At 37.9% G+C, this 18,592-nt stretch overlaps 1 protein-coding gene and 1 long non-coding RNA gene across 4 annotated transcripts in view; one reads left to right on the forward strand and one right to left on the reverse strand.

Moving 5' to 3' along the window:
• Nucleotides 1-18,592, reverse strand: part of Srek1 (splicing regulatory glutamic acid and lysine rich protein 1) — a 39,403-nt gene that overhangs the window by 18,357 nt on the left and 2,454 nt on the right. The window contains exons 1-3 of one of the 3 annotated variants that reach the window (XM_048368163.1): nt 8,444-9,977; nt 4,834-6,477; nt 4,433-4,548 (exon numbers count right to left, since the gene is read on the reverse strand). In XM_048368163.1, the coding sequence (XP_048224120.1) occupies nt 4,433-4,495 (63 nt within the window). In that variant the 5' untranslated portion in view covers nt 4,496-4,548; nt 4,834-6,477; nt 8,444-9,977. Of the gene's footprint in view, nt 1-4,432; nt 4,549-4,833; nt 6,690-8,443; nt 9,978-10,774; nt 10,909-18,592 lie in introns of those variants that run through there. The other 2 variants (XM_048368161.1, XM_048368162.1) reach the window with 2 other exon arrangements.
• The window catches only part of LOC125367478, a 31,021-nt gene continuing 22,187 nt past the window's right edge, over nt 9,759-18,592 (forward strand). The window contains exon 1 of the long non-coding RNA XR_007214092.1: nt 9,759-9,871. This is a non-coding gene — a long non-coding RNA (uncharacterized LOC125367478). The remainder of the gene's footprint in view (nt 9,872-18,592) is intronic.

Below are 18,592 nucleotides of genomic sequence, written 5' to 3' on the forward strand. Positions count from 1 at the left end.
ACCACCAATTTGATCTGGGAAATATGCACATCAAGCAACTGAAATTTTTCATCACTGTCAAGCTCTTTATAATCCTACTACTTGGGAAATGAAGATAGAAGGGTGGGATTTTGAGGTCAGTTTGGGCAAAAAGTTAGAAAGAACCTTTTTCAAAGAACAAAGGCATAGTGAGGGGTATGTCTGTAATTCCATAATTTACCTAAGTAAAGGGATCCTAAGAGGACTTCATTTCATGCCTATGAGCATGAGACCCTATCTGAGAAATAAAGCAAAAAGCAGCAGTAGGCATGGCTTAAATGCTAGTTGAGCCTACATACCCCAAGCACAAGGCCCTGAGTTTAAACATTCAAAGTCAAAATTTGTTTCTCCAAAAATAATCACAAATTCAATGCCAACAGTACTGGGGGAAGGGGGGCACACAGTAAATTCACAAGCAATAAGGATTACCTGTACTTGTACTTCAAATCCACCAACTCTGTCAGTTTCTGGTCAATAATAGTAACATTCATTTTGCTAAATTATTACCATAAGCCTTATGTCAACACTAACAGGTATTACTGTTATGCCAATTTCACAGGTTAAGAACAGGAGAAATTAAATGATTTGCTCAAAGCTACTTAGCTACCAAGAGGCAAAGCAGGGTACAAGCATCAGACTTTTTAAAGAAAAACTTAACATTGTAAGCTCTTACTTATTACACTGTGGTACACAGAAACCTTGGAATGATCTTCCCAGACCATTAGTAAATTCAGTTACTAGTAACATATCAAGGAAGATGTTAATTTTACTATCAAATTAAACCACAAGAAATAGAATATCTCAGGGTTTATAAAAGGGAAAAATTTTCACCATCAATGAAAGCATTTTGCAAAGAAGAAAAAATATATAACCACTTTCATTTCCACTATGCTATTCTAGAAAATGTTGACCACTGACAATATGTACAAATGTATTTACTATAAAGTAAGGCTTATCAACCACTAAGTAACCCTTCCCAAAGGTGAAAATACAAGTTTATAAAACTAATGCCAAGGGCTGGGAATGTGGCTTAGCAGTAGAGTGCTTGCCTAGCATGCATGAAGCCCTAGGTTCAATTCCTCAGCACCACATATATAGAAAATGGCCAGAAGTGGTGCTGTGGCTCAAGTGGTAGAGTGCCAGCATTGAGCAAAAAGAAGCCAGGGACAGTGCTCAGGCCCGGAGTTCAAGCCCCAGGACGGGCAATCAGTCAATGATAAATTAAAAAAAAACTAATGCCAATAACTCTTGCCATATTAGCCACTCTGATCTTTAAAAAAAAAAAAAAGCCAAATCATATTATCATCCTCGTTAGTAATCCTTTGGCAGTGACCAATTTCCTTAAAAATAAGATGCAAACACCTCTTCTCGATACAAAAGGCCCTTAGGAATCAATGTCCTATCCATGCCTCCAATCTCAAAACAGCCATTGCTCTTCCATCATTCATTCACTACACTTCACCCACACTAACAGTTGGTTTTTAAACAATTTAGGCTACTGGCAGGGCTTAGTGCTACAGCACTTGTCTAGCAAGCCCCAAGTTCAAATCCCAGTATCAATGAAAAGAAATAAGCATTCCCCTCGTGGGCCATAGGTCATGCTCTCCAGCAGAACAATGCTATATAAACACTAAAAGACATAAAGGTTTGTACTTCAAAGTTTTGTATTTTTCTTTATAATTTTTTGTTTGTCATTAAATCTTTTTTCTTTATTAACTTTTTTTCCTCTTCTTTATTGTCAAAGTGAAGTACAGAGGGGTTACAGTTTCATATGTAAGGCAAGTACATTTCTTATCCAACTCTTCCCTCATTTTTCCCCGCCTCCCCTCTCCCAATTTCCCTTTCCCCCCATGAGTTGTATGATTGGTTTATACTAATTGGTTTTGTAAGTATCGCCATTGTAATCGTTTGTCTTTTTATCATTTGTCTCTTGATTTTGGTATTCCCTTTCCCTTCCCTAGTTCAAATACAATTTATATATAGTATCCAGGGTACTAAAATCAGTTACAGTTATATTAGGGTTTTTTGTAAAACCACAGGAAGGAAATACAAAAAAGAGGGCACAGTTTTACATGGCATGTTGAAATTAATTACAACAATAATATACCACTATGGAATTAACATGGAGTTCATTTCGCTTAGCATCATCTTATGCATTCATACGGGCCTAGCTATTGATCTATTGTGATCTTCTGCTAGGACTATCTTAAATGTGTACTAATTATTCCCTGAGGGAAACCATAGAGTCCATGTTTCTCTGGGTCTAGCTCACTTCATGTAGTATGATTCTTTTCCAAGTCCTTCCATTCCTTATGAATGGGGCAGTATCGTTCTTTCTGATAGAGGCATAGAATTCCATTGTGTATATGTACCACATTTTCTTGATCCACTCATCTACTGAGGGGCATCTGAGTTGGTTCCATATTTTAGCAATGACAAATTGTGCTATGATAAACATAGTTGTGTTGGTAGCTTTAGTGTGGTCTTTCTTGTTATCTTTTGGGTAGATGCCCAAAAGTGGGGCTGCTGGATCATAGGGGAGCTCTATGTTTAGACTTCTGAGGAATCTCCATACTGCTTTCCAGAGTGGCTGAACAAGTTTACATTCTCACCAACAGTGTAGTAGGGTTCCCTTTTGGCTACATCCCCTCCAGTATTTGTTATTCCTAGTTTTCCTGATAATGGACATTCTTCCTGGAGTGAGGTGGAATCTCAGTGTTGTTTGATTTGCATTTCTTTTATGGCTAGTGATGTTGAGCACTTCTTCATGTGTCTCTTGGCCTTTCTCATTTCCTCTTCAGAGAAGTCTCCTTTTAGGTCTTTAGCCCATTTGTTGAGGGGGCCATTGGTTCTTTGATGATTTGTTTTGGAGGAATTTAATTTTTTGAGTTCTGCGCATATTTTAGATATGAGGCCTTTGTCCATTGTATGGCCGGTAAAGTCCTTCTCCTAACTTGTGGGCTTTCTGTTTATCTTGCAAGTTACGTCCTTTGCTCTGCAGAAGCTCTACAGTTTGATGTAGACCCACTTGTCCAACCTTTCTTTGATTTGTTGCATTTCTGGGCCTTTGTTAAGGAAGTTTTGTCCTGTACCAAGGAGCCCAAATGTTTCTCCTATTCCTTCTTGTAGTGTTGTTTTGCCAATCCTAGGGCTTGAACTCTGGGCCCGGTGACTGTCCCTGAGCTTCTTTTGCTCAAGGCTAATACTCTACCACCTGAGCCACAGCATCACTTCTGTCTTTTTCTGTTCATGTGGTACTGAGGAATCGAACCTAGGGCCTCACATATGCTAGGCAAGCAATCTACCACTAAGACACATTCCCAGCCCCCCTACATTTCTTTTTTCTGGTACTGGTACTGGTCCTAGGGCTTGAACTCAGGGCCTGGATGCTGTCCTTGAGCTTTGTGCTCAAGGCTAGCTAGCACTACCATTTGAGCCATAGCTCCATTTTCAGCTTTTTGGTGGTTAATTATAGTCTCACAGACTTTCTTTCCTAGACTGGCTTTTGAAACACAATCCTGCTATCAGGCTCCTGAGTAGCTAGGACTACAGGTGCAAGCCACCGGCACCTGGTTCTAGACTTGTTTTTGAAGAATACATTTTAGAATAATATATTTTTCTTTTTTAACTTTATTTCCTGGTCCTGGGGCTTGAACCAGGGCCTGAGCTCTGTCTTTCAGTGCCTTTCATTCAAGGCTAATGCTCTACCACTTGTGTCAGAGTTCTACTTCCAGCTCTTTTGGGGTAGTTTATTGGAGATAAGAGCCTCACGGACTTTTCTGCCCAGACTGGCATGATCCCAGATCTCAGCCTTCTGAATAGCCAGGATTACAAGGCATGAGACACTGGCATCTGACTCTCATCTTGTTTTTTTACGATGATGACAAGAAAAACCTAGTGTCCATACTATTATCTTATTTAAACCTACTTGGAACTCACAAACGAGGAACTTATCACTATTTAATCCTCTGGTTAAAAATGTTTTTACCATGTTTGTACCTTACTAAATTTCCTCAGAATCAGATAAATGTTTTTCTAAGATACTTTTTCACATTTCTAAGGTTGTGATCATCACATACTTTTAAAGTAGATCTAGTCTTCATGAACTAAATTTCAGTAACTGAGTTTCTAATGAATTATCTACCTAAGTTCTAAAATTTAAATGACTCTCCAAGTCACTTCAGCAATAATTCCAAAAAGCTAGCTCAATTCAGTGATAACATATGGATAAATTTTAAGTAGATTTTGTATCTTCTCCCTTAATAATAACAAGAGGTAAGGCTCAATGATCCAAGTTCAAACCCTAGTACCACCAAAATATAAAAATAAAACACATCCAAAGTGGAAATAATTCTACTCAACTGATTACATAGCTCAATGTTGACTTCTTTCTTAAATGGCTTATAGTACTTACTGTAGTCAAGGGATTTGGGGTTGGTATGGGAAGCAATCCTGCCCCAGGCATCAGACTTGTCATAGTTGGAGCAGGAGCCAATAAAGAGAGGGCTTTGGATTCCTCTGGGATTTTACCTGTAGAGGCAAGTTCCAAACATTATGGAAAGCAGAAACACCACACCGACTTTACACTATGATTTTACAATTACCCTTGCACTTAAAAAAATAATAATAATAAATGAATCTATCAGCTCCGTATAAAGAAATAAATAAGAACTAAAGTCTTCCCTTTTATCCTGGCTCTACTAGGAAAAATAAAAAGTGAGCAAAACTTCAAATACTAACAATCTCATTAATGGAATATTATTTTAAAAACTGAATAATGTAGACAATTATTTAACACTTTGAGCTATGGGTCACCTGTACTGGAAACTTAATGTTCATGAACCAAACGATATCAAGCATGGACGCTTTCCCAGGACGGTGTTTTCGCGGTGATCGAAAGTTGTGTTACACATGACAACCGTTCGTGTTGGCTGCATCACTAATAGCACACAGAACATCAGATACAGAAAAGAAGAACATTTTTTAAAGTTTAATCCCCAGAAATGGCAAATAACCAAATTAGTCAAAAAAAAAGAAAAAGAAAAAACAAATATGTGCGAATTGAATTTGTTCCTTAATGAGGGCCTCTATCCTGTTACTGAACCTACTTGTGATGTAAATAACTAGGATTACCCTCCAAAAGAATCAATTTCATATAAACAGAAGAAAATAAAAACCTACTTCATGTAGTCAGCTTCAGTTTAGAAGGAAACCTACACCCATTCACTTAATGAGGCCTTTCCAAGAATACATATCTGATACCTAAAAGAATCCACTTCTACAGAACAGGCCTGGGAAATTGTTAAAAAATTACAAGAATTTAAAAATAAAACCTTAAGTCTCTGGAAAGTTCTTAAATATTAAAATTTAGAACCAACTTATGGATACTTATCTGAAGATTAATAATACCTTGCTTATAAACATTTTAATTGACTAATAACAAGAGTAATACTAAGATAATCTTAGAAACTAAGAGGGAAAAGCCTACAATCTAAAAATTAAATTTACTCCAAAATAAGTTCATGATTTGTCATATTCAACTGATCAACTGTAATAAATTAAATCTGGTACTGAAACTTTCACATTCTCCTCATCTTCTTAGCAAAGGAAATAATTTTTTAAAAGTTGACTAATGTTAGTATGGTTAGAACTACTCATGTAGCAGTTGGCTATGTATTCCCATTATGAAATCATTAAAAGTATTTTAAAACAGTGTACAAAAATTAAACTAAGCTGGAATATATGTAATGAATTTTCAAAAGCACCATGCCTGGTTTCAGTGGCAAAATCCTGTCTAAAATAACCATGGCACAGAGGTAAAAACAACATTATAGAATTCAAGATGGAATTACAAACTTGTTTTAAGTAACAGTCATATCTCATCTAATGAGCAGAATAAAATTATTTTAGTAGCTTTAGCAACTGCCTATTTTCTAACATTACAGTACAAAGTTTGTTAATTTCAAGAGACAATTATTTCAATGTAAATTTTGAACATGCACAAAAGAAACAAAAAGGCCTTACTGAAGATGTGAAATAATAACTTATTTTATATGTATTACTTATATTAACATATATAACCATTTATATTACACTATTTATATTGATATTATGTTCATTTTATCTGTTGTAAATAGGTATTTTAAAAACTGTAAAACCTGAGTACCTTTGGTAAATCAATTTGGGTCCTGAGGTGCAAACCCTATCTTTCACTACCCTAAGAAAACTAAACATCCCAATCTAATAATGTGACAAATTTAATTCTATTTTCCAATTAATATGCCAAACTACCTATAAAGAGTATAGAGACTTCACAAACAAAAAAGGATACTCAACAAGGGCAAAAAGTTGATTACTTAGGAATATGAAATTTCACTTCCAGCTCAAAAACATATCTACAGGTTTGTCAAGACACTTACTGCCTTCCATGATAGCAATAACTGATAATTAGGCTGACACCTGTCATGTCTGACTATTTTTTAAGTGTTAACATTAATAAAAAGAAATCTGAAACACAACAAAATGTGCTCTAATGTTAAAAATTAACTACAAATTTGATAGTTTTGTCTTAAATTTGATTTAAGGTACTTTAAATGTACCATTCCTTAATTCCCAAAATAAATTTTTTTTCTAAAATATATCCTCTACACTGTCAGAGTATATAAAATTCTAAGATAACTTATTTTCCGGGGCTGGGAATATGGCCTAGTGGTAAAGTGCTCACCTTGCATACATGAAGCCCTGAGTTTGATTCTTCAGCACCACATATATAGAAAAAGCCAGAAGTGGCACTGTGGCTCAAGTGGCAGAGTGCTAGCCTTGAGCAAAAGGAAGCCAGGGACAGTGCTCAGGCACTGAGTTCAAGCCCCAGGACTGGCAAAAAATAAATAAATATTTTTCCCACACTTGTAACTTCAAAGAAAACTGAATGAGATGAGGGGACAATCTCTCTCGTATTATTAAAATATAAATCCGAGCTGGATGCTGGTAGCTCATGCTTATAATCCTAGTTACTCAGGAGGCTGAGATCTGAGGATCTCAGTTCAAAGCCAGCCTGGGCAGGAGAGTTTATAAGACTCTTATCTCTAATAAACAACTCAGAAAAAGCTGGAAGTAGCACTGTGGCTCAAGTGGTAGAGCACTAGCCATGAGCAGAGAGGCTCAGTGACAGAGCTCAGACTCTAAGTTCAAGCCCCAAGACCAGCAAAAAAATAAAAAATTTAAAAAAATTAAAAAATTTAAATATATACACATACATATATGCATATGTATGTATATCCTACCTTTGGAAACCATTTAAAAGCTAGTAGTCTCTAAAGACTTTCAACAAAAAAATTCAAGCAAACAGAAAAACCCACAAATAATCAGCTGTTTCTCAATTATCCATTCCCAGGGCTGGCTTAATGGTAGAGTGCTTGCCTTGCATACATGAAGCCCTGGGTTCGATTCCTCAGTACCACCTAAATAGAAAGAGCTGGAAATGGCACTATGGCTCAAGTGGCAGAGTGCTAGACTTGAGCACAGAAAGACACAGGGACAGTGCCCAGGCCCTCAGTTCAAGTCCAGGACTGGCAAAAAAAATAAAATTAAAAAATCCATTCTCCACATACAGTAAGAAAAGATCTTCATAAAACAAGGAGGCTAAAAACAAAACAAAAAAAAACCCTTTCCTCTCCTTTCAGAATGTTATATGAAATTTACTTATTTTATTCAATGACTTTTTATGCCTGAGTTCTATGGGAACAGATTGTGAATCAGAAGCTATCATTTATTTTCTGAAGAGATGCAGACTAAGGGAAAAAAAATTACAAAATAGTCCAATGAGATTAGAAAGTGTTCCTAAGATTCTTAAAAGTGTTTTAATGTTTCAAAAACAAAATGTACCTCATCAAACTATAAACACCAATTAGGGCTCACACTGCACTTCACAACACTATAACTTACTGCATGAAAATTTATCTTAAGGCTGAGTTCTGTTAATCATCTCCCCACATAATTTGCAATACGTTATGAACTTTTAATGGAATACCATTTACAAAGAACTGGAAAACCAGCTCACAAGCTAAAAGTGAAAGAGATTTAACAAAACAAAAAAACAAAAACAAAAACAAAAGAAAAAGGGACAAAATAAAGAAAAAGAAATGAAATTAAAGTAAAACAATAAAAAACAGAGACAGGGCGTCCATCTTCTGCGGTTCAGACTCCGATCGCATTTCCCCAATGAAGGTTTCACTTGACGGCAGGTTTAGTGGCATGGCAAACAATGCCTAACTCAGGCAAGTGTAACAGGTCTGCCTTGGCCAGTCTAGTCATCTAATAATGCACAAATATCACATAGAGAAAACATACAAAACCAAATTAATAGTCAAAATCCATCTACCAGAAAATGTGGACATAAAGTTATGACTGATGATTAGGCTGACACCTGCTATGTTTGATTTTATCTTTTCTACGTGTTAACATTTATAAAAAGAAATCTGAAATGCACGCAACAACAAAAAAGAGGTCATATTTAGACAAGTATAATGAAAGTACATTTTATTTTCAATGGCATGTTTGATCAACACCATTTATTGCTTAATAGTTGTGAACTTATTAATACACCAAACACATTACCCCCCTCTAATCTAAAACCAGCAAATGGAAGGAAACTGAAAACTTTTCACACATTTTTGTCTGCAGTTTTTCTCACCTACATCATGTTATTATTTCTATGAGTGGAAGAACAAACACAGTTAAAAGCAAGTGCAGAGGCTGCTCTCAGCACTACAGTACATCTTCAGAGAGCTTCCTCCACTGTGCCACTGTCCTTGGTTTATTTCAAGCTGCCTCTGCTACCATCTTTTAGTATAAGAATGCATTATTTCCATGCTGGTAGTGCATAATCTATCACTTTTAATAGCTGTGAAATCTTCAGGTTCCATATTCACTTCCATTGTATGTAAATAACTAATTAAACTGTGTATCTGAACGCTTTTAATACCAGTTATTTCACTGGTTAGTTCTGACATTTTTGCTTAAAGTGCAATAAAAGTATGCTTTAACTTGCAAATCCAAAATTTAGTAAAATTTGTCTTAAAATAGTAGTAAAATATCTTTAAATTTGTAACTAATGTCCATTTATCTATCTCTATCAAGTAAAGCAGTGAAAGAGACCGCTACAGGCCCTGTAATAGGCCTGCAGCTTTGACCATTTATAGCAAAATATGGCTTCTCTGATATATGAATGATTCTATGGGAATACAGAAAGGTTCCAACAATGATATCCAGTTCTTCATTCCTTTCAATTCATCAGTAACGACCTAACATAACTTAGATCCTGTGCTATTGGTGGTACAATTTTCTTATATAATATTTCAGTTTTATAAATCAAAATTTCTTTTGTCTTATGCAGTTTCTCAGTACAAATTCTCAGTATATAGAGGTAGATACTAGCTCCTTTCCCACCTCAATTTCCAACTTGGGGCTTTCTATACCCTTATAGTGTACCAGATAAGCATAAACTAACTTTAGTACATGTGCACATTATCTATTCTAACCCAAAATCCACAATGTCTTATTCTGGAACTTCAAAATAAACAGCCTGGTACTCACAGTACCTGACTATGTTTTTGACATCCCAGAAGAGACATTCTGAAGCAAGCAGCAAACTGCTTCAAACATCCTACAATATTTTAGTGGTAACCTCACCACTTACAATCATTAAGAATTTAATAATTCTAAGGTCTATGTACACATGCCAGTTAGTGCTCTAGCTAATTACAAATCAGGAATGTCAAAATTCAGCAAGTCTATTATATGTGAATGGTTCTGTAAAAATAAGTTACTAAAAAGTATTAGCAACAATTAGGTGGTTTTTTTTTTTTTGGGGGGGGTGCTAACTCATGGCCTGGGAACTGTTCCTGAGCTTTTTTACTCAAGGCTAGCACTCTACCACTTGAGTCACAGCTCCATTTCTGGCTTTTTTGGTGGTTAACTGGAGATCACAGTTTCATGGGCTTTCCTGTCTGGGCTGGCATCAAACCATGATCCTCGGATCTCACCCAGCAATAGTTAGCTCTTAAAGAAGTTTAAAGCATAAAATTTAACAACTATCTGCAGGACCTCTGACCCTGTTCCTATCTTTGATGGAGACTTTGAAGAATTATTTTTTTCTTTCAATTTATCTCCCCCCAAAAAGCCAATAAAAGGAAAAAGTTCCAGGTGCATAACAATTACACTTAAAACAAAACGGAGTCACAGTAACAAGTAAGATAAATTACCTTTGAAGGACACAGAAAAGTGGAAATTAAGAATATTTTTCTAATGAATATAAATCTCTTAGCACCATGTTGGCAAAATGTGTACATTGTCTTCCTTGTAATATTAATACCATACACAGGGATATACAAAGTGAAATATTTTTCAATTTCAAAAGCCTCTTCATATTCTGCAGACTGACCACAGAAGGCAAAAGCAAACTACAGAAACAAAATTGCCTGAGAATATTTTAAATGTAAGTTGTAAAAACTGCATACATAAGCAACAAATTAACCACTTTAAATTTTTTTAAGCAAAAATTCTTGTCTCCAAATTTGAGTGTGGATGTGTGCACACACAAGAGCATGAGCACACCACGTGCACACATGTGTGCACATACACACCCACACATACCAGAGTACATTCTACCTCACTTGACAATTTCTAGAAAAGCCATAAGGCTGTAGCAACAGATAAGACAGTTTAAACAATAGGAACAAAAATTCAAGATACCAACCTTCTGCACAAGGAACAACTATCAGAGCTCTGTCAATAAAAACCGTGTTAGTTAGATGCTGGGCCACACCAACACTTGATGGGTCACGAAACTTAATATAACATACTTTGGAGGAAAAAGCAAGAGGTGTATTGCTGCAAGATAAAAAGAAAAACAAAGAGTAATAAACATTTGGTTTTGTTATTTGCATTTAAAATTTCTTCCTTACATCTCTACATAATCTTAACTAAACAAAAACTTGGGACATTTTTGTGGCTAGGGATCATGACGTAAAATGGCAAAACCTAGTTATTTAATGATTTGTCTGATAAAACAGAAAGCAATCTCGGCACGCAGCCAGTCGAGCGGGCAGGCCTGGCTGAGACGCAGCTCTACTGTGCATCCCAGGCTGGCCTCAAACTCAGGATCCTCCTCACCCTAGCTGAGTAGGGATCATGTGTATGCAACAACTCAGCAAGGCCTACAGTCTGAACACATAAAATTTGAAAATCAATCCTTAATCCAGGTAAAATTCAAAAACTTTATGCAACCCAAGTGTTCAACCAGTGTGCCATCACAAATAGGCAAAATCTCTAACTACAAATTTTGTAACCATTTCAATAACCTTTCACTGAAATCACTAAAAAAGGGCTAAGGGTGTAGTTGTTCACTGGTAGCATATGAAGTCCCAAGTTCATCCAAAGCACTGGTTAAAAACAAAATTAAAAATTCACAGTACTTTCAGAAACAATCAAATAACATGAAATTAAATTAAGGTCTTTTGCATATGCTGGATGATTCAGGATGGATAGCAATTTGATTTTCTACACAAAAGATCTTTACAAACAAATTATAGTACAAAATGATAGACTCTAATCCATTTTATTCAAGTCATTCTAGCCAGACATAGTAAAAAGAGACCAGACCCAAAACAAATAAAGACCTTTTACATATATCAATATATTAACTCATGGGCATTTTGTGAATGTATTCATAATTATATTTTATTAAAGTCTAGAATTATCTTTTAGAAAGAAAGAGCTAACCCACACATATACATACACACATATATACACATATATTCCATAACAGAAAGCTACAATCATTGGAAGCATTAAGGTTTTTCATATTCAAAAACATAAGAAAAATCATACATGACTGGCACAATAACAGTACTAAATACTTTGGTTACAAAACAGGTCTAGAAAATCATCACAATCTCAGAGCTAGCAAATGGCAAAGTTAGTATTTAGAGCTTAATCATCTAACTCCAAATCTCATACAATCTTAATCATTCAACTAATCAAGAATGATATTTCTTTTGCTGGTCATGGGGCTTGAAGTCATAGCCTGGGCTCTGTCCCTGAGCTTTTCTGCTCAAAGCTAGAGCTCTACCCTTGGGCCATAGTTCCACTTCCTGCTGTTTGGTGGTTAAGTCTCATGTCTTCCTGCCCAGATGGCTTCGGGCATGGCTCTCCTCCATTCTTATTTCATTTCACACTCGGCCCCCAATATCAGAAGAAAAAAAAATTAAAAAGCTTGAGTATGGCCCCAACACCCCCCAGTGGGAACTCTTCCCTTTTATGTCCCCTCTAATATCCTCAAGACTCCTCCTAAAGGATTACAAGCCAAAATCACTTTTTTTTTTTTAATGCAACCAAATCTGGCCACATTACAATTTCTGCCAATACAATGGTAAATGGTCAAAGGCCCCATATGTTCAGGCTTTCTTGGTAGTCCTTGCTCCTCTTTCTACCTGCCTAAGCAAATTCCTACTGTCAATCTTCATCCCTGTGCCTGCCAGGCCCGTGTAGCTGACATAGGATGGCAGTGGGCATAAGCCTCCCAGCCATCTCCTCTGAAAAGGTAGCTTTGTCTTATGGATGTAGTAGGAATAGTTCAATCACTGCACGCTCTTTCATGTGCGCTTGCTTTCTCGTTCTCTCTCTCTCTCTCTCTCTCACACACACACACACACACACACACACACACACACGGACGGCCTGGTCCTCTTTGTGGTCTACAAAACTTTAGAAGTGCTACTTCCTAAAAATCTGGTTTGGGTACCTCCCCCAATTTTATTTACAGGCTCTGGAGACTAATACTAACCTAGGAAGAGACAAAGGCTATTTATGGGTCTTCATTTGACCCCCACTCTACCAAGCTTACTCTTCTGTATCCAGCTAGGTGTACAAAGGTCAATTCATATGCTAGTATATCTCTTTACCAAAGTTGTTTTAAAGCTTTTCTGTTCTTTTTTTTTTTTGGCCAGTCCTGGGCCTTGAACTCAGGGCTTGAGCACTGTCCCTGACTTCTCTTTGCTCAAAGCTGCCACTTGAGCCACAGCGCCACTTCACTTCTGGCAGTTTTCTATATATGTGGTGCTGGGGAATTGAACCCAGGGCTTCATGTATACAAAGTAAGCACTCTTGCCACTAGGCCATATCCCCAGCCCCAGCTTTTCTGTTCTAATATCAATGTTTAAGTATAGAGAATCTGTTAAATTCTGTTTGTTGGCAAAAGTTTTGTATCTTGAGTTTTGTCTTGTAATTTGTTTGGTGTTGTCTGTTTTTCTAGCATTGAACACATGGTTCTATCATGCAGTGGGCAAAAATGTCTTTTGTTACTGAAATGCCAGAAAGCTTTCATTAGTACTTCCTAAAATGATTTGCTGTTTTACTTCCATCATAACTATTATCTGTGCTGCTTGTGACAAAAACTAGGGGAGTTAGCCCCCTTAGTAAATCAATTTTACTTAGAATGTGAGCCTAACTCTTTGACAGGGAGGAAGGACAGTTTGGATTGGGATAAAAACCTAGCAAACTTCTCTGCTCCAATAGCCTGGCTCTAGGTAGTATAACAGTAAATTGCCTTGAGGAGAGTCACTGTGCAGTTTTAAGGTAAACAGGACTTAACTTGGCTCCACACGCAAAAAGAAAAAAATGGGCACTTTCAAACCTCAAAGAAGTTCATCAAATCTGGGTGCAAACAAATGTGTCTGTTTCCCAAGTATATAAGCCACCTTAGATACAGAGCTGACAATGTTTTCAATCTTAATTAGTATTCCTAAAGTGCTATCTTCAGTTTAAAATTACCTAAATTGTTCAGTTGCTGTTTCAAAACTCTCATCATGACTACCAGGTTTTATTACAGATCGGATCTTCTGCCAGCATTTACAGAGTCAGATCCACAGAGGTATAATTTTTACAAGTATTTACTAGTCAAACTTAACTTTTTTTTTTTTTTTTTGCCAGTCCTGGGGCTTGAACTCAGGGCCTGAGCACTGTCCCTGGCTTCTTTTTGCTCAAGGCTAGCACTCTGCCACTTGAGCCACAGCGCCACTTCTGGTCATTTTCTGTACATGTGGTGCTGGGGAATCGAACCCCAGGGCCTCATGTATAGGAGGCAAGCACTCTTGCCACTAGGCCATATCCCCAGCCCTCAAACTTAACTTTTATTCTTAGTAAGTTCCAGGTAAGCCCTGCTTAAAAACTATTTCTATTGGTCTCCTTGTTGCTTCAAGGAGAATTAAAAAGGGACTATTGGCAAAAACTCTCATTTAATCTGTCACTCCACTCCCCCTCCAACAGGACTCAAATGCAAACTGGGACACGCCATCCCAGCAACAAGCAAAAACATTAAATGAGACAATATCCCAGCCAGAGAAAAGACCTCCTAGACCCACCAGGACAGAACTAGTCCTGGCGACTAGAATCCACAGAAGCAGTTGGAAAAAACTGCACAGACAAGAGAGGATGATGTCAGATCCTAAAAGGAGTCACTTTGTGCTTGCCCTTTCAAAATTAACTAGAGCTGGGAAGTCAAAATAGTTCATAAACATGGCTATCTAATGTTCATACCTGTCAATCTTTTTCAACTGGTCAGGAACTTGTATCTATTACCTGTTGTTTCTATCTATTTAAAATAGTGGGTCTTCCATCCATACTGTGCAGTCCGGACATCTATAATCCAGGAAGTGATCAAGGCCTCCCACTAGGCCCTTAACAATTCCAATCCAGGCCCAGCTTCTGACTGGTTATTCTTAACCAGTCCACCATGCTCTCTCTCCCCTACCCAGTTTGCCAGATGTTAATCAATCAGGAGTATACAGGAATATGATCCACCAACTCCAGGACCACCTGGAACACAGGAGACAGGAACTAGCCAAGCCATCCATTTTTTTTCTTTTCTGCCTTGAACGAATGGGCTGCCCTTCCTTCTGCCTTTTGGAGGCCTTCTAATAATGTTTTTTTTCTTATTGTTTGGCTCCAGTCTTTTAAGACTTCTTTCAGATTTCATCCAAAGATGAACATGCATGTTAACCATCAAGAAATTGTTGCTGCTTGTAATCGCATTTGTTATGAGCTTTTATCGCCCCCTCAGAGCCCTATAGCAAGTCCACCAAGAGATCTGGCTCAAGCTAAAGGCCCTTTATGAGACTGGACCTCCTCCTGAGCCACACCCACTACCAACTGAGTAAAGCGCCATCACAACTTATGGTATTGCGGGCACAATACCAATCTATCCCTACCGATTCTGTCAGAATCAAACTAATAAGCAAGGAGAACCACGACTGGTTCTCGAGTTACCTATCAGAAGGGGGAAATGAAGAGTTAAAGTAAACCCCATTTTCAGGCAACCCCCGTTTTGTTGTCTGTTTAAACTGTGAGCAAACCCAGGACAAGCTTATTAGGGCCCAGCCGGTCGAGAACTCTAACCGCCCCTAGAATGCCTCGAACCCTGGGCCAATCAGATTTGCTTGCTTAAACACCTGTAACTTTGTCTTTGGCCTTTATAAGCTCTGTGTAATTGCAGCTCGAGGCTGCCTCCTAACCTCCGCTGTGTTGGTGGGTAGGACAAGGCCCGGGCGCGGCCCTGCTTGAATAAAGCCTTGCCTTGCTATTGCATTTCGAAAAAAAAAAGAAAAAAGAAAAAAAATTGTTGCTGTTACCTTCCCCTGGACCAGACAACATCTCTGCTCTTTACTCTTTCTTTTTTTTTTTTTTTTTTGGCCAGTCCTGGGCCTTGGACTCAGGGCCTGAGCACTGTCCCTGGCTTCTTCCCGCTCAAGGCTAGCACTCTGCCACTTGAGCCACAGCGCCCCTTCTGGCCGTTTTCCATATATGTGGTGCTGGGGAACCGAACCGAGAGCTTCATGTGTTGGAGGCAAGCACTCTTGCCACTAGGCCATATTTCCAGCCCCCTGCTCTTTCTATTTACATGTTTCCCACACCTGTCCTCTGCTGCTGCCTCTCTTCCCACTTGGAGCAGCCCAGCAGGTCAGTCCCCCATAAGTCACTCATCTCTTTATTTCTTACAGTAACACATTAAGACCAAGATACATTCACTATCTTCCTTCCTGTGCTTTTGTCATATACTTCCTATCTTAAAGATACCATCACATTTCTCTAACCTGAATTATGAGAGTCACTAGTGATGTTTGCCAAATATTTCCAAATTGCCTTTTGAGTGCATGGTAAAATTCCATTTTTCTATTCCTTGAACTTAAGGTTCAGCCATGTATTTACACTTTTTCCAATTAAACGTGAGCAGCACATGAAGTGTCTTCGGTAGGCTTAAGAGCCACGGATTTATTTTTGATCTGCCACAGTAAGCAGCAATATTAGCCTGACTCACCAGCTTCAGTTCAGAGTGCCCCAATGATTGTATACTACTCCCAATCCTATCAATTTAATTTACCAATGTCTTGTCAAATAAGTTTTTATTGTTTTAAAACCTGCCAATCTAAACTGATAACACCAACCTTGACTCTCATCTTCCTCATCCTATGGGTCAATAAATAAGTCCTGCTGAGACTATCTCCCCAAAACCTGTTACATTATCAACGCCTTAGAGTTCATGACTGAAGCATTTCTCATCTATAGATTGATTACAAGAGCTTCTAATCTAGCACCCTTATTAGTTCAACTTCAGCTGTTCATTAAAAGCTGCCAGTGACTTTTAACTGTTAAATCGCATCAAGTCACTCCATAAATTTCCTCAAAGGTACCCTTCTCTGTTCTAGAATCACCTAAATACAAGCAAAGCTCCAGACAGACACATATTAATGAAGTTCAGAAAGCCAGTCCTCAACAGGAACTCAAATCAACAATTTGGGTCTTTGTACCTGCTATTCCAAAGAACTAGAGATCCTCCCTAACCTCTTTCTGTATGGAAATACCATCTTTCTTCAAAACTCGAGTTTCAATCCCCTGGGGAGGGAGTATGTGGGGGAGAATGGGGAGGAGGATCACAGAGGCTTTTCTCTATTTTCCATAAAAATGAGTGTTAGATTTGCAAAAGAAACACCAAAAGGTTGGCTCTCAGTTGGTGGCATGATCCAAAAACCTCAGTCACACAGAATGGATTTGAGGGCTACAAAGGCTTAATCTATTCTCCAGCTCCACTAAGTTGTCTTTCCAGAGAACAGAACCTTGCCTCCAGTCTCTCTGCTTCCCTCCAACCATGAGCTAGCTTCCAACGGGATGTTTCTGCCTTGACACAAGCCTGAAAGCAATGGAGCCAGCAGACCAGGAGTGAAACCTCTAAAGTGAGCCAAAAAGCTGTTTCTCTCTGGTACTTTGTCATAGCAACAAAGTCACCTAACACAGTAACAATATTAATTATATTTTAAGTAAACAAATGTAAACAGCTAATAAATTTCTGCATTTTGTTTTAGTACTTGGAAAACCAGAGAAGTAGGAAACTAACAGGTAAAACAACACATTAGTAAAACCTCCCATGTTATTAAACAAAAGCATAAGGGGGGAGGGTTCGTGGAAATGTGCTCAGGTAATAGAACCTAACAAGTAAAAGATGCTGAGTTCAAACTCCAGTACCACCAAAAAGGGGAGAGGGAAGGCAACTTTTGCTGGGCATGGAGGTAAATGCTGCAATCCACAACTACTGAAGAGGCGCAAAGATCCAGAAGTCCTCAGTGTCAGGACCAGCACACATAAAAAAGTTTTGATGAACTATGGAGATTCATTTATTGCATTAAAAAGCTAAAACTAAACTGGGACCAGTGGCTCAAGCCTATAATCCTAGCTACTCAAGGAGGCTGAGATCTGAGGTTCCTGGTTCAAAACTAAAAGTTTGTAAGACTCTTATCTCCAATTAAGCACCCAAAAAGGCGGAAGTGGAGCTGTGGCTCAAGTAGTTGAGTAAAACATGCTGAGGGGCAGTGCCCAGGCCCTGATTTAAAGCCTCAAGACCAGCAAAAAAAAAAAAAAAAAAAAGCTAAAACCAAAATTGATCTGAACAGCACAAAAAGAAATGACAACTAACAAGTAGGAATTCATTGTATATACAGTACTTTAAACCCCAATGAAACTGCATCCCTATTCTACTAAAAAAGTTAAATTTTATATCAGTTTTCATAAGGCAACTGAAATCTTACTTTCAATTACAAGGATTGAACCCAGAGCCTCCTTGAAATGCTGCATAAATTACTTTCTACTAATCTATAATCCCATAAAGTTTTGGTAACATTTAACTTTAGAAATCTATTTCCAATTTGTTTTTGTTTTTTGCCATTCCTGAAGTTTGGACTCAGGGCCTGAGCACTGTCCCTGGCTTCTTTTTGCTCAAGGCTAGCACTACCATTTGAGAGCCACAGTACCACTTCCAGCTCTTTCTGTTTATGTGGTGCTGAGGAATCGAACCCAGGGCTTCATGCATGCTAGGCAAGCACTCGACCAGTAAGCCATATTAGCAGCCACCTTTTAAGACTAATTTCTACTCAGCTTCTAAAGATTAATCATAAAGTACTGTTTATATGGCACTTCAAAAAAAAAAAAACAACCTTCTATACAAATACTGCTACTGCAGCCCACCTTC

This window comes from Perognathus longimembris, chromosome 19 (assembly GCF_023159225.1).
Source record: "Perognathus longimembris pacificus isolate PPM17 chromosome 19, ASM2315922v1, whole genome shotgun sequence".
Taxonomy (NCBI): domain Eukaryota; kingdom Metazoa; phylum Chordata; class Mammalia; order Rodentia; family Heteromyidae; genus Perognathus; species Perognathus longimembris.